The sequence below is a fragment of the Rhinopithecus roxellana genome, chromosome 8 (genome assembly GCF_007565055.1).
Source record: "Rhinopithecus roxellana isolate Shanxi Qingling chromosome 8, ASM756505v1, whole genome shotgun sequence".
NCBI lineage: Eukaryota > Metazoa > Chordata > Mammalia > Primates > Cercopithecidae > Rhinopithecus > Rhinopithecus roxellana.
Window position 1 is genome coordinate 15,916,615 of NC_044556.1, and position 24,579 is coordinate 15,941,193.

Genomic DNA, 24,579 nt, shown 5'->3' on the forward strand with positions numbered 1-24,579 from the left:
TCCAGAACAGGTGGTGTGTTCTCCCAGACCCTGGCCTGGACTCTGCCATGAGTGACGATCACGGGGGCCAGTAGCCCTGCGGGGAACCTAGCTGGCCCCAGGGCTTGGGCGGCTCACCTACCCCAGCCAAGACAGGCTACTTCTCCAGGCACCACGAGTCAGCATGGAACTGGGAGACGCTGCCGCCGACGCCTCGGGCCCTTTCCTCCATGCTAAAACTGCAGAGGCCATGGAAAAATGCTTTTCAACTGGCAGTGAGCTTCCAGGGGAGGCCCATGCCTCTCGCCCCAGACGATCCGGAGGGCTGCAGGCCCCAAGGTTGGGGCCGACCGGGAGCTTCCCCAGGGCTTCTCCCAGAGGACTGGCCCATGGCTCATCTTGAATTCTCACTTCATTTTGACCAAGAGTCCATAAAGGGCAAACATTGAGAGTGAAGACAGACCCAGGTGTTGACACCTCATGACTTGCACATCCCTTATGATCACTGTCACCTCCCGATCACCATCACCTCCTGTGTCTGGCTCTCACCTCCCACTCCTCCCTTAGATCGTTCTTGACGTTGGCTGTGGCTCCGGGATCCTGTCGTTTTTTGCCGCCCAAGCTGGAGCACGGAAAATCTACGCGGTGGAGGCCAGCACCATGGCCCAGCACGCCGAGGTCAGTGGCCCGCTGGTGCCCACCCAGCCTCGTCCTCGCCCATGAGTGCCATTCCGGCCCCAGCCTAGAGAAGCCTGGGAACCCCCAGGGGGCTGGGGACGTTACTTCTGTGCTTTGATCTCTTTGTTGTCCCCAAAACAGTCATTGCAGGGAGGGGCTTCAAGGCCTGAGATGATTTCCCCTCATGACCGGCAGTCAGGGGCACAGGTCATTTCCCTGTTTTCTTTCTTTTTTTTTGCACTGAAACCTTCATTCACAAAGTTCAAAATGTAAAAGCTAAAAAAGAGCAAACAGCGTGCTGTCCTCACCTACCCCTGCTCCCACCCTCTAGCCCCATCACGAGAGAGGAGCTATGGCCATAAAGTTTGAGCAAAGCTGTTCCGTGGCTGTAGACGTGAGCGTCCGCTCACACCAGCAGAGGCTGCACCTTCCTCTCCCTGCTCTGCCTCTCCCATGGATCTGGGGTCGCCTGGGTCATGGAGGGACCCTCCTTGCTCTGTCTTGCAGCTGCAGAGCACCCCCATGCCCAGCCATGCCGCTGTTGCTTTAGCTGCATTGTGTCCGTAGTGACATTCAGACTCCTTCCAGGTCTTCACATGGCCGACGCTGCTGTCCTCTAATCCTACCACTTTGGGAGGCTTAGGCGGGCGGATCACCTGAGGTCAGGAGTTCGAGACCAGCCTGACCAACATGGCGAAACCCCGTCTCTACAAAAATACAAAGAATTAGCCGGGCATGGCGGTGGGTGCCTGTAGGCCCAGCCACTCGGGAGGCTGAGGTGGGAGAATCGCTAGAATCTGGGAGGCAGAGGTTGCAGTGAGCCGAGATGGCACCACTGCCTCCAGCCTGGACAACAGAGTGAAAATCTGTCTCAATTTTTTTTTTTTGTATTTTTAGTAGAGACAGGGTTTTGCCATGTTGGCCAGACTAGTCTCCCAACTTATGAGCTCAAGCAATCTGCCTGCCTCGGCCTCCCAAACTGCTGGGATTGCAGGCTTGAGGCACCGCACCCGGCCCACAGTGAGCTCTTAACAGGCTATGGCCAATCGCAGCCATGGTTGGGGCACCAGCGAAGGTGGCAGAGGGGGACCCGATGGCCATGTGCAGGTGGAGGCTGTCTTTTGAGAGGTGGTCTAGGGAGGGCCCCACGGCAGGAAGACGCAGGGAAGCCCACACGGCCCTGCCCGCCTGCAGGTCTTGGTGAAGAGTAACAACCTGACAGACCGCATCGTGGTCATCCCGGGCAAGGTGGAGGAGGTGTCGCTCCCCGAGCAGGTGGACATCATCATCTCGGAGCCCATGGGCTACATGCTCTTCAACGAGCGCATGCTGGAGAGCTACCTCCACGCCAAGAAGTACCTGAAGCCCAGCGGTGAGCATTGCGGGTACACAGGCCAGGCCCCTCGGTGGAGCCCCTGGCTGCCCGAGAGCCAGGCCGTCAGTGCTTCAGCTCCCTGCTTGCTGTCGGTGGCCCAGGGTGCAGGGAAGCCTGGGCTTTCTCCACACTCCCACCCCAACCCCACTCCAGCCAGCTGTGGCTTCTGGAGTCCCGGGCCCCAAATACGGCCAGACACCCAGCTGCCCACCCGCCCGCACAGGGTATGGAGGAGCTCCTGGCACCTCTGCCATCCCATGTCCTGCTCCTGCGGGACAGCCTCTGGCTGCGAGTGGGGATTGGGACAGGTTCTGTGATCAGCAGTTCCCCAACAAGCCCTGCTCTCCTCACAGTCCAGGCGGTGGGGTAGGCGAACATGTGTACAAATGCAGGGGTGTGGCTGCGGGTGTACATGTGTGAGGAGGTGAGGTAGCTGTCTGGCAAGCCCATCTGTCACTTCCCATCCGTGCCTCTGGGTATGGCCTCTGGTCACTGGGTGAGTGCTTCTTTTTTTGAGACAGAGTTTCACTCTTGTTGCCCAGGATGGAGTGCAGTGGTGCAATCTCGGCTCACTGCAACCTCCACCTCCCCAGTTCGAGCGATTTTCATGCTTCAGCCTCCTGAGTAGCTGGGATTACAGGCATGTACCACCATGCCTGGCTAAGTTTTGTATTTTTAGGAGAGACGGGGTTTCACCATGTTGGTCAGGCTGGTCACAAACTCCTGACCTCAGGTGATCCGCCCGCCTCAGCCTCCCAAACTGCTGGGATTATAGGCGTGAGCCACTGTGCCTGGCCTAGGTGACTGTTTCTATCTGCCCATCTGTCTTGGGGTCTCTGCAGCCCTGACGCCTGAGGCATGTGTCTGTGGCTCTTCTCATGCTAGGTACATGCGTGTCTGAGCATTTCTGTACAGGCAAGCAGCTGTGTGTGCGTGTGGCAGGGGATGGGTCCCCAGCCAGGGTAGCAGCCATGGGATGGAGCGTGGGCAGCAGCAGGCTGGTAGGGCCTGTGCAGGCAGGGGCGGGAGAAAGCTTCCACTAGAGTCCTCTGGCCCTCCCTGGATCCAGGCCCTAGGGTCCTGGCTGGCTGTGCTCCTGGAGGTGGGAAGTGGCATCCCCCAGCTGTGTCCCATGTCTCGGGTGTGAGTATGGGAGGCAAGGCTGCTCCAGGGGCTGTGGGCCCCACTCTCCTCCCCTTCTGCCCTGATGGTGGGGGTGGGGGTGGGGACAGCCCCAGCAGAGGGGGCCCCTCCTGACGGGATATGAGGCCAGACGGGAGTCAGGCTCTGTGGGCAGCTGCATGCACCCCCCACGGCCCAGCAGCCAGCTTGTGGGGACGGGGGAGGCCGAGCCTGTTGGGGGGGGTGCTCCAGGGGTTAAAGGCAGTCCTCCCCTCTCCCAGTCACATGCTCCTGGTCAGCAGGAGCCAGAGGTTCCTTCCAGGCTGGCTCACTTCCCATGGTGCCCCCAGGTCCCCCAGGGCAGAAGCCGCAGCATGTGCATCTCCCTCCCCGTTCCAGCAGCTGCAGCCGCACAGCTTTCACCTCGGGTACAGCCTGGTGGCGTAAGGAGGAGGCAGAGTCCCACTGATACCTCAGGACCTCCTTCCCCGGCTTGCCAGGCTGGGGGGCCTACATCTGGAGGCCAGGTGCTCCTTTGGGCAGGCGGGGCTGTGGGGCCCTGGCCCTCCCTGCTGCTGGCCCTGACTCATGTGTCTGCCCTTGAGTCACAGAGGGAGGCCCTGCCCTTCCCTCTCAGTCTGTGTGCCCAGACCAGGCAGGCCAAGTGGCCCACCCTGCCGGCTGGGTTCCTGTGCCAGAACCTAGGCAGCCCCTATGGTGTGGATTCAGCTTCCCCCACCAGCTCTTGGCCTCAACTGAGGTCCCCAGTGGTGCTGGGGTAGCCTGGGGCCCACCCTCCCTCTGTCCAGAGCAACTTTGCTTTGCTTTCCCGGCTGCATATGTGCACAGGCGGCAGGGCCTGAGAGGCAGCACCTGGCTGCATCCTGGGCACTGCCCGCTTCCCTGTGAGGCTCTAGCAGGTCCCTCACAGCTCCCAGGCCTAGTAATGGGACATAAAGATGAGCTACCGGCCTCCCAGTCTCAGGTGGAATCCATGAGCTGGTGCAGGTCAAGTGCCCGTGGTGGTGATGAAACACTCATTAGAAATAGGCGCTCGGTTATGCTGTCACAGGAGTGCAGGGACGCATGGGTGACAGGCTGGGAGCACCCAGGGTTAGGGGTCTTGGTGTTCTTTGAAAGCTCTGCCAGGCACTGTGGGATGCGTCACCTGACACCGGCATCCCTCCCTGCCCCACTCCCAGGAAACATGTTTCCTACCATTGGTGACGTCCACCTTGCACCCTTCACGGATGAGCAGCTCTACATGGAGCAGTTCACCAAGGCCAACTTTTGGTGAGTGTGCCCTGGTGTCCCGCCTGGGCCCCACAGCCTGCCTTCTCAGGGACACCCCAGCTCCCAAGGGGGCCCCCACTCTTTTTCTGAAAGACTTGGGCTAGATGAGGGCTGACTGGGAGAGAAGGCAGGACTACCCCACCTGCCTCTTCTGCAGCCCTGACTTTGCTGTGGGGCTGGGGCCTGTCCACAGGTACCAGCCATCGTTCCATGGAGTGGACCTGTCCGCCCTCCGAGGCGCCGCGGTGGATGAGTATTTCCGGCAGCCTGTGGTGGTGAGTAAGGCCTCCAGGGCACTGCTGCAGTGATCACTTGCCATTGCTCTGCAGCTGTGCAGCCCTCAGGAAGCTACGGCCCCTCTCTGAGCCCTCTCCTCTGCCCTGCACAGAGCTCTCTCACAAAGATTTGGGCCAAAAGTGTCAATGCATGTAGACACTTAGCATACAGCAAACATGCAATACATGCGGACCATTATTAGATGAGGCTAAGGCAGGAGGGGCATTTAGGCTCAGGAGTTCAAGATCAGCCTGGGCAACATAGAGACACCATCACTATTTTTAAAATTAAAATAGGCCGGATGCGGTGGCTCACGCCTGTAATCCCAGCACTTTGGGAGGCCGAGGCGGGTGGATCACAAGGTCGGGAGATCGAGACCATCCTGGCTAACACGGTGAAACCCCGTCTCTACTAAAAATACAAAATATGAGCCTGGCGTGGTGGCGGCGCTTGTGGTCCCAGCTACTCGGGAGGCTGAGGCAGGAGAATGGCGGGAACCCGGGAGGTGGAGCTTTCAGTGAGCTGAGATTGCGCCACTCACTCCAGCCTGGGCCGGCCACAGAGCGAGACGCCATCTCAAAAAAAAAAAAAAAATTAAATTAAAATAAATAATAAAAATAAAAAAGAACCGTTACTAGATGAATTTATCCTTGGTGAGCTGATGTGATTTATTGATTGATTTTACTTGAGATTTTTGATACATCCATGATTCAGAAATCAAAAGGAAAAAAAAGCTGGGCATGGTGGCTCACGCCTGTAATCCCAGCACTTTGGGAGGCCGAGGTGGGCAGATCACAAGGTTAGGAGATTGAGACCAACACGGTGAAACCCCGTCTCTACTAAAAATACAAAAAAATTAGCCGGATGTGGTGGCGGGGTCCTATAGTCCCAGCTACTCGGGAGGCTGAGGCAGGAGAATGGCATGAACTCGGGAGGCAGAGGTTGAAGTGAGCCGAGATCGCGCCACTGCACTCCAGCCTGGGCGACAGAGCAAGACTCCGTCTCAAAAAAAAAAAAAGATTTGTTTTTTGTAAGTAGCATACAATTGGGTCTTGAGTTTTTTTTTTTTAAACAAGATTGAACATTTTTGTCTTTTAGAATATTTAGACCATTTACGTTTAATAAACTTGTGTGGGTGTAAATCTATGATCTTTTATTTTTCTATTAATCTGACCTGTTTCTTTACTTTTTTGCCTTCCTTTAAAAAAACAAGTTTCCGGGCTGGGCACAGTGGCTCACGCCTGTAATCCCAACATTTTGGGAGGCCGAGGCAGGTGGATCATGAGGTCAGGAGATCGAGACCATTCTGGCTAACAGGGTGAAACCCCGTCTCTACTGAAAATAACAAAACAAATTAGTCGGCGTGGTGGGGACGCCTGTAGTCCCAGCTATTTGGGAGGCTGAGGCAGGAGAATGGCGTGAACCCGGGAGGCGGAGCTTGCAGTGAGCCGAGATCGCGCCACTGCACTCCAGCCTGGGTAACAGAGCGAGACTCTGTCTCAAAATAAAAAAAAAAGTTCTGTTTTATTCTGTTTTCCCCCTGCTCTTGATGTTTTTCATGTGTTTTGGGAAACTCTTGGACAATCTTGGATAATATCTCTTTAAACACTACCTCTGCCCCATTCTCTTTCTCCTTCTGGGATTCCGATTATATGTACAGGGGACCTTTTCACCATATCTCAGATGATTCTTATACTCTTTTCTGTCTTTTCCATCCATTTTCTTTTTCTTTTTTTTTTTTTTGAGACGGAATCTTGCTCTGTTGCCCAGGCTGGAGTGCTGTGGCGTGATCTCAGCTCACTGCAACCTCCACTTCCCGGGCTCAAGCAATTCTAAGCCTCCTGAGTAGCTGGGATTACAGGCGCTTGCCACTACTCCCAGCTAATTTTTTGTAATTTTAGTAGAGATGGGGTTTTGCTATGTTGGCCAGGCTGGTCTGAAACTCCTGACCTTAGGTGATCCGCCTGCCTCAGCCTCCCAAAATGCTGGGATTACAGACGTGAGCCACCACACACAGCCCCGCCCCTCACTTTTTTTTTTTTTTTTTTTTTTTTGAGAGAGAGTCTAGCTCTTTCACCCAGGCTGGTGTGTGCAGTGGCGCAATCTTGGCTCACTGCAACCTCCGCCTCCAGGGTTCAAGCAATTCTCTTGCTTCAGCCTCCTGAGTAGCTGGGACTACAGGCATGCACCACCACACCCGCCTAGTTTTTGTAATTTTAGTAGAGATGGGGTTTGGACCATGCTGGCCAGGCTGGTCTTGAATTCCTAACCTCAGGTGATCCACCCACCTTGGCCTCCCAAAGTGCTGGGATCACAGGCATGAGCCACCATGCCCAGCGTGTTCAGTCTTTTGTGATATCACTGGGGAGTGAATGAGTGAAAAAAGCAGGAAATATTTTGGTGGTATTATGAAAATGTTGTATTATTATGAGGGTGCCTTGGAAGGGACTACAGTTTGAGAAGCGCTGCTTCAGGGTACAGCCCTCGGTACTCTTAATGCAAGCCCAGCGGTGAGCCTCATTACCAGTATGCTGCTGAACCACCCGTTAGGTTTGATTGTTGTTTTTTGAAACAGGGTCTCACTCTGTTCCCCAGGCTGGAGTACAGTGGCTCAATCACTTCATGGCTTACTTCAGCCTCGACCTCCCAGATACAAGTGATCCTCCTGCCTCAGCCTCCCAAGTAGCTGGGACTATGGGAGTGTGCCACCATGCCCAGCCAATTTATTTTTTTGTAGACGTGGGGCCTTACTGTGTCACCCAGGCTAGTCTTAAAACTCCTGACCTCAGGTGATCCGCCCGCCTTGGCCTCCCAAAGTGCTGGGATTATAGGTGTAAGCCACTGCACCTGGCCTTAAGCCTCTTATTAGCAGCTTTCTGCTTGGTGTCTTAGCCTCTGATGCCCTGCCCCACTTGAAACTCAGGAGTTGGCCAATTTCACAAGTGCACTGAGTGTGCACCACCCACCTCGCCCTCCTGCACTTATTGCCCTTTGCTTTGACATCACAGCCCCTTGAGTCCAAGCTGCCTTGGTAACCTTGAGCTCCCATTTTGCTTTCCCCACCCAGGGAAGCTGCTGAAAGGTCGAGGTGGCCGTTTTCTGCCCTCCCCATGGGGAAAAGGCAGAGGCCAGAAAGGGCTCCCTCCAGAAACGGCACTTCCCTCCTTTCCAGGAGCTTGATCCCCAAAGTCCTGGCTGCTCTGGTTGGTTACCAGTGCTGCCAACAACTGGTTTATTCTTTTTTTATATTTTATTTGGTTGACATAGTTCATGGCAGGTGTGTTAGTCAGATACAAACGTCGCTGGGAGTGGACAGCAGCAACAGTGTTGTTGTTGATGATGTTTTTAAGAGACAGGGTCTCCCTGTGTTTCCCAGGCTTGATTCACAGTCTTGGGCTTAAGTGATCCTCCTGCCTCAGCCTCCTGAGTAGCTGGAGTTACAGGCATGCAATTCCACACCCGCCTAGCACCTAGTTCTTTAACTTGCTTTTTTGGTTAACTTGCTTAATGATTTAACTTGGAGATCTTTCCCCATCTGTTTATAAAGAGCCTCTTCATTCTTTCTCACGTCTGCATGGTCTTTGATGGGTGAGCCATCATTAGTTTAATTAGATGGTTTCCAGTGTGTCACTACCACGGACAATCTGTAATTATACATGTAAGTTTGTTGATGTGTTCATGTATCTGGAGGTTAAATTCCTGTAGTGCCAAATCTTTTATGTGGATAAACACTTGTCATTTTGAGAGCTGTCACCTAATTGCCCTTGGTGGTGTTGTGCCAGTTCACCCTCCTCGCAGCGTGTCTGAGAAGATCAAGCTAGTTTTAGCTGCACAGCCTAGAAGCCGTGGCCAGACCTGGGGGGAGGGGCAGGGTTCTCCCCTTCTATGTCGGCCTTGGCACCAGATGCCAGGTCACACCTGTTTTCTCTCCTAGGACACATTTGACATCCGGATCCTGATGGCCAAGTCTGTCAAGTACACGGTGAACTTCTTAGAAGCCAAAGAAGGAGATTTGCACAGGTACCGGCACCCACACTCCATCCTCCTAGGCCTGCCTCAGGACGAAGGTCAGGGCCACTGGCATCCTGCCGTCCCAGGGCAGGTGGTGGGCGGGGACCCCGGGCCTCTGCACCTGGCACCCCCTCTTCTCTCTTGGCAGCGCCTGTCTGGCTTCCCCAGCAGCCACTGCCCTTTGCCTTCCAGGATAGAAATCCCATTCAAATTCCACATGCTGCATTCAGGGCTGGTCCATGGCCTGGCTTTCTGGTTTGACGTTGCTTTCATCGGCTCCATGTGAGTGCCGCAGAGCAGCCCGTGCTCCCTCCTCCCCACTCCCAGGGCTTCCTGCAGCTGCAACCTGACTGGGAGGGTGGAACATGGCTCCAGGTTCCACCATCCCTTCCAATGGGAGTGAGAGCCTGTCTCAGAGCAAGAGACTGTTGTGGGTGGGGTGTGTGTGTGGTGTGTGTGTGTCCTGTGTCCTGTGTTCCCAGTGTCTGTCCCTCATGGGCCTGTGTCTGTCTCTTGGCACACGTCAGGGTGAGTAGGGATCTCTTGGCCGCAGGTCCCTCGTGTGTACATGTATGCCTGCTCATGTATGTGTCTGGGAATGCCTGGGGGCCAGCCCGTCTCTGCTCCAGGGTCCCAGGGGTCCCTGGCAGAGGGGGCAGGTGCTTGGGGAGGACTCAAGGCATACAAGGTGGTGGCTCCAGTGATGGCGCTGGCCCAGTCAAGTACGTGCCTGTCCCTGCTCCACAGAATGACCGTGTGGCTGTCCACAGCCCCGACAGAGCCCCTGACTCACTGGTACCAGGTGCGGTGCCTGTTCCAGTCACCACTGTTCGCCAAGGCAGGGGACACGCTCTCAGGGACATGTCTGCTTATTGCCAACAAGAGGTGTGACTGCTCCCTGGGGCTGGTGGGGGGGGGGCAGGGGTCCATCTGCCCAGCCACTCACGCCGCAGCCTGCACCCTCTCCACAGACAGAGCTACGACATCAGTATTGTGGCCCAGGTGGACCAGACCGGCTCTAAGTCCAGTAACCTCCTGGATCTGAAAAACCCCTTCTTCAGGTAGGAGGGGCACCCTACCTGCAGGGGGTGGGGGCGCCCTGGCCCTGCAGCCCCCTTGCCCCTGCCCATGGTTCTGTCTCTGTCACAGATACACGGGCACGACACCCTCACCCCCACCCGGCTCCCACTACACATCTCCCTCGGAAAACATGTGGAACACGGGCAGCACCTACAACCTCAGCAGCGGGATGGCCGTGGCAGGTGAGCAGGGCACACCCCAATGCCCAGCCAACCCGGGAGGCCGCCCTCACCCCAGGCCTGGCCCCTGTGCCTCCAGCCCTGACGTCTCCCTCTCTGGGCACAGGGATGCCGACCGCCTACGACCTGAGCAGTGTTATTGCCAGTGGCTCCAGCGTGGGCCACAACAACCTGATTCCTTTAGGTGAGTGTCCCCCAGGGCCAGGGGCAGCAGAGAGCTGTGCCCAGGACTGCCCAGAGGCCGGGAAGGGCCTGTGGCAAGCAGGGTCGGCCTGTGCTTGGTCCTTTCGCCTTTTCCTCTTCCAGGGGGCTCTCGGCCGAGTCCCTCCGTCCTCTCTGCCTCGCTCTGCAGCCTGCTGCTGCGCATGGGCTGGGTGGCTGGGGGCGGTGACGCCGTCTCCCTTCCTTCTTTCCTCCCTCTTGCTGCGCAGCCAACACGGGGATTGTCAATCACACCCACTCCCGGATGGGCTCCATAATGAGCACGGGGATTGTCCAAGGTAATGAGGGTGGTGGGGGCAGGGCCCGTGGGGGCCGAGCTAGCGTGTGAGTTGCCATCCTCTGTCCGGCCGCCCGCCTGCCCTCTTGCCCTTTCTCTCTCTCTCTCTGACTCTGCCTGGGGGCTGGGTGGGCCAGGGCAGCCCCTCACTGCCATCGCCTGCCCCACAGGGTCCTCCGGCGCCCAGGGCAGCGGTGGTGGCGGCACCAGTGCCCATTATGCAGTCAACAGCCAGTTCACCATGGGCGGCCCTGCCATCTCCATGGCGTCACCCATGTCCATCCCGACCAACACCATGCACTACGGGAGCTAGGGGCCTGCCCCACGGACTGACAGCACCAGGAAACCAAATGATGTCCCCGCCCGCCCCCCCGCCGGGCGGCTTTCCCCCTTGTACTGGAGAAGCCCGAACACCCAGTCACAGCCCTCTTTGCTATGGGAACTGGGACACTTTTTTACACGATGTTGCCACCATCCCCAACCTAACCCCCACCTCCCAGCCCTGAGCGTGTGTCGCTGCCATATTTTACACAAAATCATGTCGTGGGAGCCCTCGTCCCCCTCCTGCCCACTCCACCCTGACCTGGGATTGTCATCTGTTGGAACAGGCGCCATGGGGCCTGCCAGCCCTGCCTGCCAGGTCCCTTAGCACCTGTTCCCCTGCCTGTCTCCAGTGGGAAGGTAGCCTGGCCAGGCGGGGCCTCCCCTTCGACGACCAGGCCTTGGTCACAACGGACGTGACATGCTGCTTTTTTTAATTTTATTTTTTTACGAAAAGAACCAGTGTCAATCCGCAGACCCTCTGTGAAGCCAGGCCGGCCGGGCCGAGCCAGCAGCCCCTCCCTAGACTCAGAGGCGCCGCGGGGAGGGGTGGCCCCGCCGAGGCTTCAGGGGCCCCCTCCCCACCAAAGGGTTCACCTCACACTTGAATGTACAACCCACCCCACTGTCGGGAAAGCCTCCGTCCTCGGCCCCTGCCTCTTGCTGCTGTCCTGTCCCCGAGCCCCTGCAGTCCCCCCAGCACCCCCCAACCCAGAGTTAGAGCAGGTGGCTGCAGGCCTTGGGCCCGGAGGGAAGGCCACTGCCGGCCACTTGGGGCAGACACAGACACCTCAAAGATCTGTCACGGAAGGCGTCCTTTTTCCTTGTAGCTAGTGTTAGGCCTGAGTAGCTCCCCTCCATCCTTGTAGACGCTCCAGTCCCTACTACTGTGACGGCATTTCCGTCCCTCCCCTGCCTGGGAAGGGACCTTGCAGGGACCTCTCCCTCCAGAAAAAAAAAAAAAAGAAAAAATAAACAAGGAAACGTGTTGCAGCACAGGCAGTTTTCTTCTCCTTCTGCTTCCCTGTTTCTGACCCCCCCAAACTCAGATGCTGGAGCTCAGGCCCAGACCCAGGCCCGCCATGTGTGCACCCAAGCTGGAGCGGGTGCTGTCCAGGCTGGAGCGCCCCCTTGGCTCTCTCTCCTGTCCAGGGGAGCCATGAGAGGGAAAGCAGGTGGCCCAGGGGGATATGGGGGCCCCAGCCCTGTCCCAAAGCTCCCTGCTCGGCTGCCCCTCTCCCGCCTTTATATAAATTCTCTGAATCACCTTTGCATAGAAAATAAAAGTGTTTGCTTTGTAAGAAAAGTCTGGAAAGTAGCGGAGTCATCTCAAGGTGTCAAGGGAGCCTTCAGTCATCATCTGGGGGGCAGGACAGGCATAGGGGTTGGTCCACTTAGGTGTTGCCTGAAAGAAGAATTGTCTGGGAGTGTCCCCAGAACCTCCCACCTTGACTGGGCGTGGGAGAGCAGCCCCCTTGGCCCAGCTGGGAACAGTCCTTACCTGTGGGACCCGGGCCTTTCTAGGAGGGGGGCATGGACTGTGGCAGGGTAGGGGGCAGCGCGATGTTTGAGGGCAGAGATGTGATTTGGGGTGGAGGAGCCACGTTCTCCGGAGGCAGCGACTGGAAGAAGTACAACTGTACAAGACCCCTGGGGTCAGAGGCAGGGCCGGCCCACGCCCCCCCAGCCCCTCAGCCCCACCTGTGGCCACCCCAGACCCGTACCTTACAGCCCACAGCCAGGAGTGCGTGGAGCAGCACAACCGCAGACAGCAGCACCATGGCCACCAGCCTGGTGTCCTCACGGACCACAGGCCAGAGGGTGAATACCAGCCCGGTGGCCGACAGGCCCAGGGCCAGTGCCCCAAAGAGCCACTGCAGCCAAGGCACAGGGATGAGCCACAGGACCTGGGAGCAACACGGCAGCAGGTGACCATGCCAGTCCCCACAGCCACCACCCACTCCGCACCAGGCCACCCTCACCATCATGGGAATGAGGCAGCAGGTGACCCTGCCAGTGTCCCCACACAGCCACCACCCACTCCGTGCCAGGCCACACTCACCACCATGGGGATGAAGACAAAGAGGGAGTAGCCGTAGACGCACACGGTCTCCAGGAAGGTGTAGGGCCCCATGCGCTCCCGGACACCCTTGCGCCACCGCAGAAAACCCCACAGGGCCAGGGGCACCAGCCACGCGTAGCAGTAGATGCTGATGCCTGCCACGGTCACTGGGGGCAAGGTAAGCAGTCACCCCCTGCCCCCCCGGGGCCCTGCCAGGCATCGGGCCTGCCCGCCTGCTTACCCTTGTGGAACTGGGGGCTGTAGTGGATGGAGGGGTCTCTCCTCTGGGCCAGCACCAGCGTCAGGTTGCCAGTGACAGCCAAGACGAAGGCCAACGTGGCACAGATCCAGAAGGGGCCTGAGGATGGGGGGCACAGTCAGAGTCCGGGGCCCTGCACTCCCAGGACAAGCAGACAGATGTGTCCTGACTGAACTGTGCTGAGACCCCAGCCTCTTCCTAAGCACCTTGCCTGACTCACCAGGTCACGGGGGGCCTCCTGGTGGCTGAGCCCAGTGCTGGCTCTCAGTTCATCCCCCTCCCAGAAACACTCAGCACTGCACACCTTGGTCTGTGTCTCACCTCATTGGTGCCAATTCCTCAACCCCTGTCACCTCCTCTTTGACTGTCTGACCCCTTCAGCCATGGGGAGCAGCCGGGCCCAGTCCTCGGCCCCTTCCATGTCTGCATTCACCCCTGGTGTGACCTCCTTCAAGCCCAGGGCCTTATCCCTCCTCTAGAGCCCAGGGCTCTGCCCTGAGCACTGCAGGCTCCAGTTGAAGCTCCCAGGTGGGCATCTGCGGCTTCACCCATGCCCTGGTGCTCTGCTCTCACTGCCCAGCTGGTCCTGTGGATAAGTGGCAACTCTATCTAGGCAGAAATCCCTAGAGCCTGCCTTGGCTCCTACCCTCCCACTCCCCCACCCCCATCTATCTAGCCACAAAGCCAGTCGCTTCTACTTCCCCAGCATGTTCCAGAACCCAGTGCCACTCTCCACATCCACAGTCCCCACCATGTGGCCGCCTCCATCCCAGCCTCCTGGCTTCTGCCCTCCCAACCCATGATGACGAGAGGGACCCTGAGAAAACGTAAAGATCCATTCTCGGCCAGGTACAGTGACTCATGCCTTTAATTCCAGCACTCAGGGAGGCTGAGGCGGGTGGATCACCTGAGGTCAGGAGTTTGAGACGAGCCTGGCTAACACGGTGAAACTTCATCCCTACTAAAAATATAAAAATTAGCCGGGCATGGTGGTGCGTGCCTGTAATCTCAGCCACTCAGGAGGCTGAAGCAGGAGAATCGCTTGAATGCAGGAGGCGAAGATTGCAGTGAGCTGAGATCACATCACTGCACTCCAGCCTGGGTGACAGAGCGAGACTCTTTCCGAAGAAAAAAAAAAGATCCCTTCTTGCCACAGCATGTGAGGCCTGTGTGATCCATCCCCCGACCTGTGACCTCCCTGCAGCTCACTTGCTTCAGTGGTAATGCCACCCTGCAGTTCATGCAAGTTCCTGCCATGAAGCTTATGCTGTTTCTGGAACCCTCTTTTCCTAGGTCTCCCCTACCACTACCCCTCCTGTTGCCAACAAGGCTCATTCCCTCACCCTGCTCAGGGAGGCCTGCCCTCCTGCACCCTGCAAAACAGCAAGGCCGCTCCTCTTATATGTTCTCTACCCGCCACTCTCTGCAGTCCTTCATGTCTCTGTCTCCCTGAACAGCAGGTAAGTCACACTCTTTGAGTGACTCATTTGTCCTCAGCTGTACACTGGCGTCTGCAGCTCAGGTCACATTTGCTGAGTGATCCATCAAGGAACCGAATGCACCTCACTCACCATACAGATCCGGCCGATTCCGCAGATGGTGCCGCACAAAGTTGTGGCCAGGCCAGGGCAGCAGTGAGCCTTTGATCCGGTTCAAGACCTGGGGGCAAGGCTGAGGTCAAGGATGGAGGCCTGCCAGGAGCTTCTCCCTTGTCCTGAGAGGCTCCTTCCCTGCTGACCTCCATCCTCCTCTCTCCATGCCCCACTTGAAAGAACTCAGCCTTTCCCTCTTTTTTTTTTTTTTTTTTTTTAGACACAGTCTCACTCTGTCGGCCAGGCTGGATAGAGTGCAGTGACACGATCTCCGCTCACTGCAACCTCTGCTTCCTGGGCTCAAGCAACTCTCCTGGCTCAGCCACCTGAGTAGCTGGAATTACAGGTGTGAGCCACCACGCCTGACTAATTTTTGTATTTTTAGTAGAGACAGGGTTTCGCCATGTTGACCAGGCTGGTCTCGAACTCCTGACCTCAGGTAATATGCCCACCTCAGCCTCCCAAAGTACTAGGATTACAGGTGTGAGCCACCATGCCCAGCCCCGTCTTGTTTTTGTTTTGAGACGGAGTCTCACTCTGTCACCCAGGCTGGAGTGTAGGGTCGCCATCTCAGCTCACTGTGAGCTCCGCCTCCCGGGTTCACGCCATTCTCCTGCCTCAGCCTCCCAAGTAGCAGTGACTACAGGCGCCCGCCACCATGCTCAGATAATTTTTTGTATTTTTAGTAGAGACGGGGTTTCACCGTTTTAGCCAGGATGGTCTTGAACTCCTGAGCTCAGGTGATCTGCCCACCTCGGTCCCCCGAAGTGCTGGGATTACAGGTAGGAGCTACTGCCCCCAGCCCATCTTTGGTTTTCTGCATATGCTGTTCCCTTTGCCTGGAACATACTTCAGCTCCCCTCCCCCATTCCCCGGGGAAGCGTTCCTTCTCCTTTATTTAGGTTTCAGCCAATTCCTCACCTCCACGAGGTCTTTCTCTAACCCACGAGATTGTGTGTGTCCCCTGTGTTCCTACAGTCCCGATCCATAACCAGTCCCACCATAACCCTTTGAGAGCACCACAGTTCCTTCACCAGCACTCGCCATCACCAGCACCCTGCCCAGGGAAAGTGTGGCTGAACCCTGAGCGTAACTCTGAGCCCCACCCCACCTGCCTCCCCAGCCCTGACCTGTGAGGTGTCCACGTCAAAGAAGCTCTGATAGTAGCTGAAGGTCCAGAATCCGGGCTGCTGCTGCTGCTGCTCCTGCAGGAGCTGCACATTGCGGGCATTCAGTGCCTGCCCCGACAGGCTGGATCAGCCGGGGCTGCACAGAGGCAGGACACAGGGACTCACCGCAGCCTTGTCACTCTCCTCCTCCACCTCATCCTCGGCTCCATAGCTGCCACCTGAGCCCACGGCCACAGCCACGTGCCCTTGTGGGGTCAGCTGATCACTTCTGCTGGTTGTGGCTGCATCTGGGGTCTCAGCCAGAAGATTAGTGGCTTCCTCGAATTCTGTGGAGGAGGGATATGGGACACACGCACGCTTGAGGAGTGGAAAGAATTCGACTGGGCTCCAGCCAAATCAATGCTCATCTGGGGGCGGAGGCTCTGCTGAGCCATTGATCTCCCCCAAGGTGGGGCCCAACTTCCTCAGTTTGGAGGCATCCGGAGGGCGTCTGTTCCCTTCCTCCTAAAGTGGAACTGCAACTTAGGGTTGGCCCTGGGATGGGGTCAGGGTCTGGGGACATGAGGCTCGGGTTTGAGGTCTGAGTTCAGGGCGGGGGCGGGGTTCGAGTCAGGGATGGGTCTCACTCCTGGGTCAGGGTTCACAGCCGCCTAGGATTTGGGGTAGAGAAGTTGGAAGCCGCATGGGGGGGGAGGTTCTGGCAAGGGGCAGGAGTAGGAGATCCGGCCTCGTGGCCGCACTCACCGTGGAAGGTCAGGTCGTCAGCCGATGCCATGGTCGTTCAGGGGCGTCTCCGCATGCCTCGCTGAGGACAAGACCGGTCAGGCACGCTCCCCCCACGCCAGTCCCTCGGCCCCCAGCCCTACCTGGCGGCCAGCTGCACCCACGGAGGCTTGAACTCGTCGCCCCGTCGCCACAGGTGCGCTCCGCCCCCCTCACCGGAGGCCACCTGGGCCGGCGTGGCTGGGGCTCTGTGCGACTGCGCAGCTTGCCTACCCGTCAGAGCCTACCCGACCCCGATCGGACAGCAACATCCGGCGCCGGTCCTCTTTCTATCCTTTCCCGTTGGGAAGCCACTTCCGGTAAAGTTGGCGCTTGCGCAGAAGAGCCTCCCGGGCTCTTAACTTCGGGTGTCAAGAGTTTCTTCCCGGAGCAAGGACCCCCAAGACGGAAGAGGATGGCCGCGGCGGCTCTGAGGAGATTTTGGTCCCGGCGCCGCGCAGAGGCGGGCGACCCTGCAGCGGCGAAACCGGGAGTGTGGGCGCGGCTGGGTGAGTAGCAGCGGAAGGCGGCAGGGTGGGTGGCCGCCGCGGCCGGATCACTGTTACCGCGCTCCTCTCCCCTCAGGGTCCTGGGCCCGCGCGCTGCTCCGGGACTACGCCGAGGCCTGCAGGGACGCGGCGGCGGAGGCTAGTGCCCGGCCGGGTCGCGCGGCCGTGTATGTGGGGCTGCTGGGCGGCGCGGCGGTCTGCTTCACGCTGGCGCCGAGCGAGGGTGCTTTCGAGGAGGCGCTGCTGGAGGCGTCGGGGACCCTCCTGCTGCTGGCGCCGGCCACCCGCAACCGCGAGTCCGAAGTCTTCGTGCAGCGGCTGCTCTGGTTGCGGGGCCGTGGCCGCCTGCGCCACGTCAACCTGGGGCTCTGCTCCCTGGTGTACGAGGCGCCCTTCGACGCCCAGGCCAGCCTCTACCAGGCGCGCTGTCGCTACCTGCAGCCCCGCTGGACCGACTTCCCCGGCCGGGTCCTGGACGTGGGCTTCGTGGGTCGCTGGTGGGTGCTGGGGGCCCGGATGCGCGACTGCGACATCAACGACGACGAATTCCTGCACCTGCCGGCGCATTTGCGGGTGGTCGGGCCGCAGCAGCTGCATTCCGAGACCAACGAGCGGCTCTTCGATGAGAAGTACAAGCCTGTCGTGCTCACCGACGATCAGGTGGACCAGGCGCTGTGGGAGGAGCAGGTCTTGCAGAAGGAAAAAAAGGACAGGCTCTCCCTGAGCCAGGCCCACTCCCTGGTGCAGGCAGAGGCCCCGAGATGAAACCCTGAGCCCCCCGAGTCCTGGCCAACTGCTTGCCTGGGGGAGTGCAGCTGTGAGTGTGCCTCACCTGCAGAACAACTGAGACAGATGATGTGCAAAGTGTTTTCTCACTGGATTTGCGCAAGTTTGGGGAGCCTTTCTGCCCCCCGTCTTTGTTGTGTATTAGCTGAAGCTAATTCCGAGCCACCTTGGTCCAGGAGTTGGGACAGCAGAACGACTTAACACATGTTCATCACTGGCAGAGCTGGTCATGAACCTTTTATATAAGCCTTTTTCATTAGGCCTCAGAGGCCCTCCTTAAGGAGGTACCACACTGGTCAGGTGACTTGCAAACTCTTCTAAGACCACTTAGATTTTCTTTTTAAAGTTCGGGTTGTGGCCTGGCGTGGTGATGCTCGTCTGTAATCCCAGCATTTTGCAAACTGAGGCAAGAGGATCACTTGAGGCCAGCCCGAGTAACATAGCAAGACTCCGACGCTACAAAAAATAATAATAATGAACTAAATAAAATTTGAGCTGAAATGCTTTTATTCTATGATCTATTCTCTCTCGTTTTGTTTTGTTTTTTTGTTTGTTTTTGTTTTTGTTTTTTGAGACAGGGTCTTGCTCTGTCTCCCCGTCTGGAGTGCAGTGGCGCCATCTCGGCTCACTGCAACCTCTGCCTTCCAGGTTCAAGCGATTCTCCTGCCTCAGCCTCTGGAGTAACTGGGATTACAGGCATGTGCCAACACGCCCGGCAAATTGTTGTATTTTTAATAGAGATGGGGTTTCACTGTGTTGGCCAGGCTGGTCTTGAACTCCTGACCTCAGGTGATCCGCCTGCCTCGCACTCCCAAAGTGCTGGGATTATAGGAGTGAACCACCACACCCGCCCTTTCATTTTGATAAGTAACATTTTTGCCATTCCCAGCTCTTTGGGAGGCTGAGGTAGGAGGATTGCTTGAGATCAGGAGTTCAAGACCAGTTTAGGCAACATAGTGAGACCTTTCTCAAAAACTAAAATATTTGGAAGGGTAAAGCAGGCGAATCACTTGAGCATAGGAGTTCAACACCAGCCTGGGCAAGATGGTGAAACCCCGTCTCTACAAAAAATACAAAAATTTACCAAAGGTGTTGAATGAGAATTGAAAATATATATACATAGAAAAATTAGCCAGACATAGTGGACCATGTCTGTAGTCCCAGCTAGTTGGAAGGCTGAGGTGGGAGGATCACCTGAGCCTGGGAGTTCAATGCTGCATTGAGCCATGATGGTGCCACTGCACTCCAGCCTGGACAACAGAGTGAAACTCTGTCTCAAAAAGTAAAATAAGTGGCTGGGCATGGTGGCTCAAGCCTGTAATCCCAGCACTTTGGGAGGCCGAGGCAGGTGAATCACGACATCAGGAGATCGAGACCATCCTGGCTAGCATGGTGAAACCCCGTCTCTACTAAAAATTCAAAAAATTAGCCGGGCATGGTGGCGGGTGCCTGTAGTCCCAGCTACTCAGGAGGCTGAGGCAGGAGAATGGCGTGAATCCGGGAGGTGGAGCTTGCAGTGAGCCAAGATTGCACCACTGCACTCCAGCCTGCGTGACGAGTGAGACTCCGTCTCAAAAAAATAAATAAATAAGGCCGGGCGCGGTGGCTCAAGCCTGTAATCCCAGCACTTTGGGAGGCTGAGACGGGCGGATCACGAGGTCAGGAGATCGAGACCATCCTGGCTAACACAGTGAAACCCCGTCTCTACTAAAAATACAAAAACTAGCCGGGCGAGATGGCGGGCGCCTGTTAGTCCCAGCTACCCTGGAGGCTGAGGCAGGAGAATGGCGTAAACCCGGGAGGCGGAGCTTGCAGTGAGCTGAGATCTGGCCACTGCACTCAAGTCCGGGCTACAGAGCGAGACTCCGCCTCAAAAAAAATAAAAATAAAAAAAATAAATAAAAATAAATAATAACATTTTTGTTTTTTTAAAGTTTTTATTTTTAAATATAGTCTTAAAGAAAATTGGAAAAATAATAGAGACTGGTTTTTTGGAGACAGAGTTTTGCTCTTGTTGCCCAGGCTGGAGTGCAATGGCGCAATCTCAGCTCACCCCAACCACCGCTTCCTGGGTTCAAGCGATTCTCCTGTCTCAGCCTCCTGAGTAGCTGGGATTACAGGCTCATGCCACCATGCCTGGCTAATTTTCGTATTTTTTAGTAGAGACGGGATTTCATCACGTTGGTGAGGCTGGTCTCAAACTCCTGACCTCAGGTGATCCGCCCACCTCGGCCTCCCAAAGTGCTGGGATTACAGACGTGAGCCACCCGCCCGACCCTCATCCCTATTAAAAATACAAAACCGGGGAATTGACAGTGTCATGACTATTGGGATGTTACAGGGAAGTTTCTTGCAAAAACAACCTGGTTTTACCAGATGAGTATTATAAGTTACTGGAGGTGGCTTGGAAGGATAAAGCATTTTCTGGTCTGGAAATCTATATGGAATCATAGATTCTGGTTATGTTGTACTTCAGTAACCCTGAAACACAGGATTCTGTGAAAAGAAATAAGTTACTGTACACAGCTGGTACTTAGCTAGATTATAGTAAATTGTATTTTTGTTGTTGAGACAGAGTCTCACTCTGACACCCAGGCTGGAGTGCAGTGGCACGATTTCGGCTCACTGCAACCTCTGCCTCCTGGGTTCAAGCTATTCTCTTGCCTTAGCCTCCTGGGTAGCTCGGATTACAGGCATGTGCCATGATGCCCAGCTAATTTTTGTATTTTTAGTAGAGATGGGGTTTCACCATGTTGGCCAGGCTGGTCTCAAACTCCTGACCTCGAGTGATCCCACTTCGGCCTCCCAAAGTGCTGGGATTACAGGCGTGAGCCACTGCACTGAGCCAATACTTAGTTCTGAGTGTAATTTATGGCCGGCGCGTGGCTCATGCCTGTAACTCCAACACTTTGGGAGGCTGAAGTGGGAGAATCGCTTGAGTCCAAAAGTTTTGAGACCAGCCTAGGCGACATGGTGAAACTCTGTCTCTACAAAATACACACAAATTAGCTGGGTATGGTGGTACACACCTGTACTAACAACTACTCAGGAGGCTGAAGTGGAAGAATTGCTTGAGCCTGGGAGTTTCAGGCCGCAGTGAGCTGAGATTGCACCACTGCACTTCAGCCTGGGTGACAGAGCAAGCCCGTCTCAAAAAAATTAATAAAGAAAAAATAAGGCTGGGTTCGGTGGCCCACGCCTGTGATCCCAACACTTTGGGAGGCCGAGACCGGTGGATCACAAGGTCAAGAACTCGAGACCATCCTGGCCAACATGGTGAAACCCCGTCTAACAAAAATTAGCTGGGCATGGTGGTGCGTGCCTGTAATCCCAGCTACTCGGGAGGCTGAGGCAGGAGAATCACTTCAACCTGGGAGGCGGAGGTTACAGTGAGCCAAGATCACGCCACTGCATTCCAGTCTAGGCAACCGAGTGCGACTCCTTCACAAAAAAAAAAGAAATAACATAAAACTGAAGTATTAAGGGAGTGATGCTACCTCAGTGGCCTGTGGCAAGTGAATAAAGCCAGGTGAGAAAACAACTATCTTTGTTGTGATACTTGTTTTTGTGTGTTTGCTACTTTCAAGTTTTGGCATTTGACCCTTGCATTCATAATGAGTGGGTCGAACAGGTATTCATTTAAGTCAGCATCTCACTTTGCATTACAGAGGAAAAGCTGAGGTTCAGAAAATTTATTTTTCCGAGGCTGTGGCAGATTCAAACTGTAACTCCCAACTGTGACTTAATCCTCAAACTTGTGGACTGTCTTTGATCCTAATAATTCTTCTCAGAAATTATTAAATACTGCTATCACTTGCCATAAATAATAATTGGATATAGAAATACCTATATAGGCTGGGTGCGGTGGCTCATGCCCAGCACTTTGGGAGGCCGAGGTGGGCAGATCACCTGAGGTTGGGAGTTCGAGACCAGCCTGACCAACATGGAGAAACCCTGTCTCTACTAAAAGCACAGAATTAGCGTGGTGGCACATGCCTGTAATTCTAGCCACTCAGGAGGCTGAGGCAGGAGAATTGCTTGAACCCGGGAGGTTGCAGAGAGCCGAGATCATGCCATTGCACTCCAGCCTGGGCAACAAGAGCAAAACTCCGTCTCAAAAAAAGAAAAGAGAAGGCCGGGCGCGGTGGCTCAAGCCTATAATCCCAGCACTTTGGGAGGCCGAGACGGGCGGATCACGAGGTCAGGAGATCGAGACCATCCTGGCTAATACGGTGAAACCCCGTCTCTACTAAAAAATACAAAAAAAAACGAGGCGGGCGCCTGTAGTCCCAGCCACTCGGGAGGCTGAGACAGGAGAATGGCGTGAACCCGGGAGGCGGAGCTTGCAGTGAGCTGAGAGCCGGCCACTGCACTCCAGCCTGGGCAGCAGAGCAAGACTCCGTCTCAAAAAAAAAAAGAAAAAGAAAAAGAAAAAAAAAATACATATATAAAAAAGAAATGCAATGAAAGCAAAAGACACGGCCTGGATAACATAGCAAGACCTCATCTGTACTAAAAATAGGCCAGGTGCTGTGGCTCACACTGTAATCCCAGCACTTTGGGAGGCCCAGGCGGATGGATCACCTGAAGTTAAGAGTTCAAGACCAGTCTGGCCAACATGGTGAAACCGTGTGTCTATTAAAAATACAAAAAAATTGGCATGGTGGCAGGCGCCTGTAATCCCAGCTACTCGGGAGTGAGCTGAGATCATGCCATTGCACTCCAGCCTGGGCAACAAGATCAAAACTCCATCTCAATAAATAAATAAATAATAATTTAAAAAGCCAGGTGAGACAGCGTGTGCCTGTGGTCCCAGCTACTTGCGAGGCTGAGGTGAGAGGATCCCTTAAGCCCAGGAGTTTGAGGCTGCAATGAGCTTGGTCATGCTGCTGCACTTCATCCTGGGCCACAGAGTGAGACCCTGTCTCCCCTCTATCCCCCCAAAAAGAAAGGAAACAAAAGACGTTGAAATGATACTAACTAAATGCTATCCCTACACCATTACATTCCAAAAATCTCTGGCCCCAAATCTGCCCTCTGTTAGACATTAGCCAACTTCAGGGAAGGGTTTTAAGATGTATTGTCATCAAAGACATTTGTTTCTCACTGACCAGAAGTATTGGAAAGGGTCCACACCATCATTGCTTGAGTCAGTTATTAAATGCTACTTTCGACTTCTCGCCAGGGTGTGTTCCAGGAATATCATCTGAAGCTGCTGGGAGCTGTGAAGCTGAGGGCAGTGGTCGGCTCTGTTGGTAGGAATTGTGGAGCTTGGGCAGCCTGAAGGCTTTGTGTCTTGGCTTTGGTCCTAGGGTCAGCCTTTCCCAGAGGAGAGTCTTATTGTACTTCAGCTCATGCTCTGGTGTAAGGCAGAGGACAGGAGGGATAAGTGGGCTTTAAAGCCAGGGTTTGGAACTCAGCTTTTATAATTCCTTGCTTTGTGAGTGAAGTCACTTCTCCTTGCTTTGGAGCTCCTTATCTCTTTTTTTTTTTTTTTTTTTTTTGAGACAGAGTCTCGCTCTGTTGCCCAGGCTGGAGTGCAGTGGCCAGATCTCAGCTCACTGCAAGCTCCGCCTCCTGGGTTTACGCCATTCTCCTGCCTCAGCCTCCCGAGTAGCTGGGACTACAGGCGCCCGCCACCTCGCCTGGCTAGTTTGTTGTATTTTTTAGTAGAGACGGGGTTTCACCGTGTTAGCCAGGATGGTTTCGATCTCCTGACCTCGTGATCCGCCCGTCTCGGCCTCACAAAGTGCTGGGATTACAGGCTTGAGCCACTGCGCCTGGCTGAGCTCCTTATCTCTTAAGTGTGGGCTTGTCAGAAAAATGTAAAAGCTAACTAAAGCACTTTGTACGGAGTAGGCATTCACAGTCCATTGTGTGGCTGTGTGGAGAAGATGATGGCTCTGAATCCACGCCCTGACCTTCCTAAGTGGTTGCAGGGGGCTGACGCACCCTGCCTAGTGGTGCAGAGCCACCGTTTAGGGAGGGCCCAACATGTGATAGGATAGAGCCAAGGCACGCTTCCTGCTCAGATCCAAGCGACAGGTGAATCTAATATGAACATTTCTGCGTTCTCCCCCACACCTTGTTTTCTGAGACGGTCTCACTCTCTCGCCCAGGGTGGAGTCCAGTGGTGCAATCTCGGCTCACTGCAACCTCGACCTCCTTGGACTCAAGCTGTCCACCCACCTCAGGCTCCCAAGTAGCGGAGACTACAGGTGGGAGCCACCATGCCCAGCTAACTTTTGTGTATGTTTTTGTAGAGATGGGGTTTCTCTTTGTCGCCCAGGCTGTTCTCGAACTCCTGAGCTCAAATGATCCCACCTTGGCCTCCCAGAGTGCTGGATTACAGGTGGGCATCACTGCACCCGATCCGAGTTCTCCCTTGAAAAAAAGGTGGGGGCGGGGGTGGGGAAGATCTGGAGATAGGGTTTCGCTCTGTCACGCAGGCTGGAGTGCAGTAACGGCTCATTGCAGCCTTGACCTCTTGGATTCAAGCAATCCTCCCACCTCAGCCTCCCAAGCTGCTGGGGCCACAGACACACACCACCATACTGGCTAATTTTTTAAGTTATTTGTAGAGATGAGATCTCACTATGTTGCCCAGGCTGATCTCAAACTCCTGGGCTCAAGTGATTATCCTGCCTCAGCCTCCCCTCCCAAAGA

The 24,579-nt window shown here is 55.6% G+C and overlaps 3 protein-coding genes across 9 annotated transcripts in view; 2 read left to right on the forward strand and 1 right to left on the reverse strand.

Moving 5' to 3' along the window:
* The window catches only part of CARM1 (coactivator associated arginine methyltransferase 1), a 53,843-nt gene extending 42,032 nt beyond the window's left edge, over nucleotides 1–11,811 (forward strand). For 2 of the 4 annotated variants that reach the window (XM_030935965.1, XM_030935969.1), the window contains 10 exons: nucleotides 547–657; nucleotides 1,852–2,029; nucleotides 4,357–4,447; nucleotides 4,641–4,722; nucleotides 8,658–8,743; nucleotides 8,927–9,016; nucleotides 9,482–9,619; nucleotides 9,706–9,795; nucleotides 9,884–10,177; nucleotides 10,663–11,778. In XM_030935965.1, coding sequence (XP_030791825.1) covers nucleotides 547–657; nucleotides 1,852–2,029; nucleotides 4,357–4,447; nucleotides 4,641–4,722; nucleotides 8,658–8,743; nucleotides 8,927–9,016; nucleotides 9,482–9,619; nucleotides 9,706–9,795; nucleotides 9,884–10,177; nucleotides 10,663–10,825 — 1,323 coding nt within the window. In that variant the 3' untranslated portion in view covers nucleotides 10,826–11,778. Of the gene's footprint in view, nucleotides 1–546; nucleotides 658–1,851; nucleotides 2,030–4,356; nucleotides 4,448–4,640; nucleotides 4,723–8,657; nucleotides 8,744–8,926; nucleotides 9,017–9,481; nucleotides 9,620–9,705; nucleotides 9,796–9,883; nucleotides 10,178–10,424; nucleotides 10,494–10,662 lie in introns of all 4 variants that reach the window. The other 2 variants (XM_030935967.1, XM_030935968.1) reach the window with 2 other exon arrangements.
* On the reverse strand, nucleotides 11,239–16,869 carry YIPF2 (Yip1 domain family member 2). 4 transcript variants are annotated; one of them, XM_010373736.2, is made up of 9 exons: nucleotides 16,601–16,869; nucleotides 16,022–16,182; nucleotides 15,857–15,940; nucleotides 14,706–14,793; nucleotides 13,117–13,233; nucleotides 12,876–13,042; nucleotides 12,538–12,720; nucleotides 12,315–12,435; nucleotides 11,239–12,218 (listed from the first exon to the last, which is right to left on the reverse strand). In XM_010373736.2, the coding sequence occupies exons 1-8, from the start codon at nucleotides 16,629–16,631 to the stop codon at nucleotides 12,334–12,336; spliced, it is 933 nt and encodes a 310-aa protein (XP_010372038.1). In that variant the 5' UTR covers nucleotides 16,632–16,869; the 3' UTR covers nucleotides 11,239–12,218; nucleotides 12,315–12,333. The 4 variants fall into 4 exon arrangements, with proteins under 4 accessions (XP_010372038.1, XP_010372037.1, XP_030791830.1 ...); XM_010373735.2 differs by having other exon boundaries at nucleotides 11,239–12,173; nucleotides 12,315–12,450; nucleotides 16,601–16,866; XM_030935970.1 differs by having other exon boundaries at nucleotides 11,239–12,234; nucleotides 12,315–12,450; nucleotides 16,601–16,866.
* Nucleotides 16,870–16,901: 32 nt separating this feature from the next.
* Nucleotides 16,902–18,427, forward strand: TIMM29 (translocase of inner mitochondrial membrane 29). Its single transcript, XM_010373733.2, has 2 exons — nucleotides 16,902–17,127; nucleotides 17,204–18,427. The coding sequence occupies exons 1-2, from the start codon at nucleotides 17,034–17,036 to the stop codon at nucleotides 17,890–17,892; spliced, it is 783 nt and encodes a 260-aa protein (XP_010372035.2). The 5' UTR covers nucleotides 16,902–17,033; the 3' UTR covers nucleotides 17,893–18,427.
* Nucleotides 18,428–24,579: the final 6,152 nt, after the last annotated feature.

Bases quoted from the DNA above. Each gene is read 5' to 3' on its own strand.
- YIPF2 (XM_010373735.2), bottom strand. From the start codon at position 16,631: ATGGCATCGGCTGACGACCTGACCTTCCACG. The intron at 16,183-16,600 runs GTGAGTGCGGCC...CCTCCTCCACAG, and splicing joins TGACGACCTGACCTTCCACG to AATTCGAGGAAGCCACTAAT. The intron at 15,941-16,021 runs GTGAGTCCCTGT...CGCAATGTGCAG, and splicing joins AGGAGAGTGACAAGGCTGCG to CTCCTGCAGGAGCAGCAGCA.
- TIMM29 (XM_010373733.2), top strand. From the start codon at position 17,034: ATGGCCGCGGCGGCTCTGAGGAGATTTTGGTCCCGGCGCCGCGCAGAG. The intron at 17,128-17,203 runs GTGAGTAGCAGC...CTCTCCCCTCAG, and splicing joins GGGAGTGTGGGCGCGGCTGG to GGTCCTGGGCCCGCGCGCTG.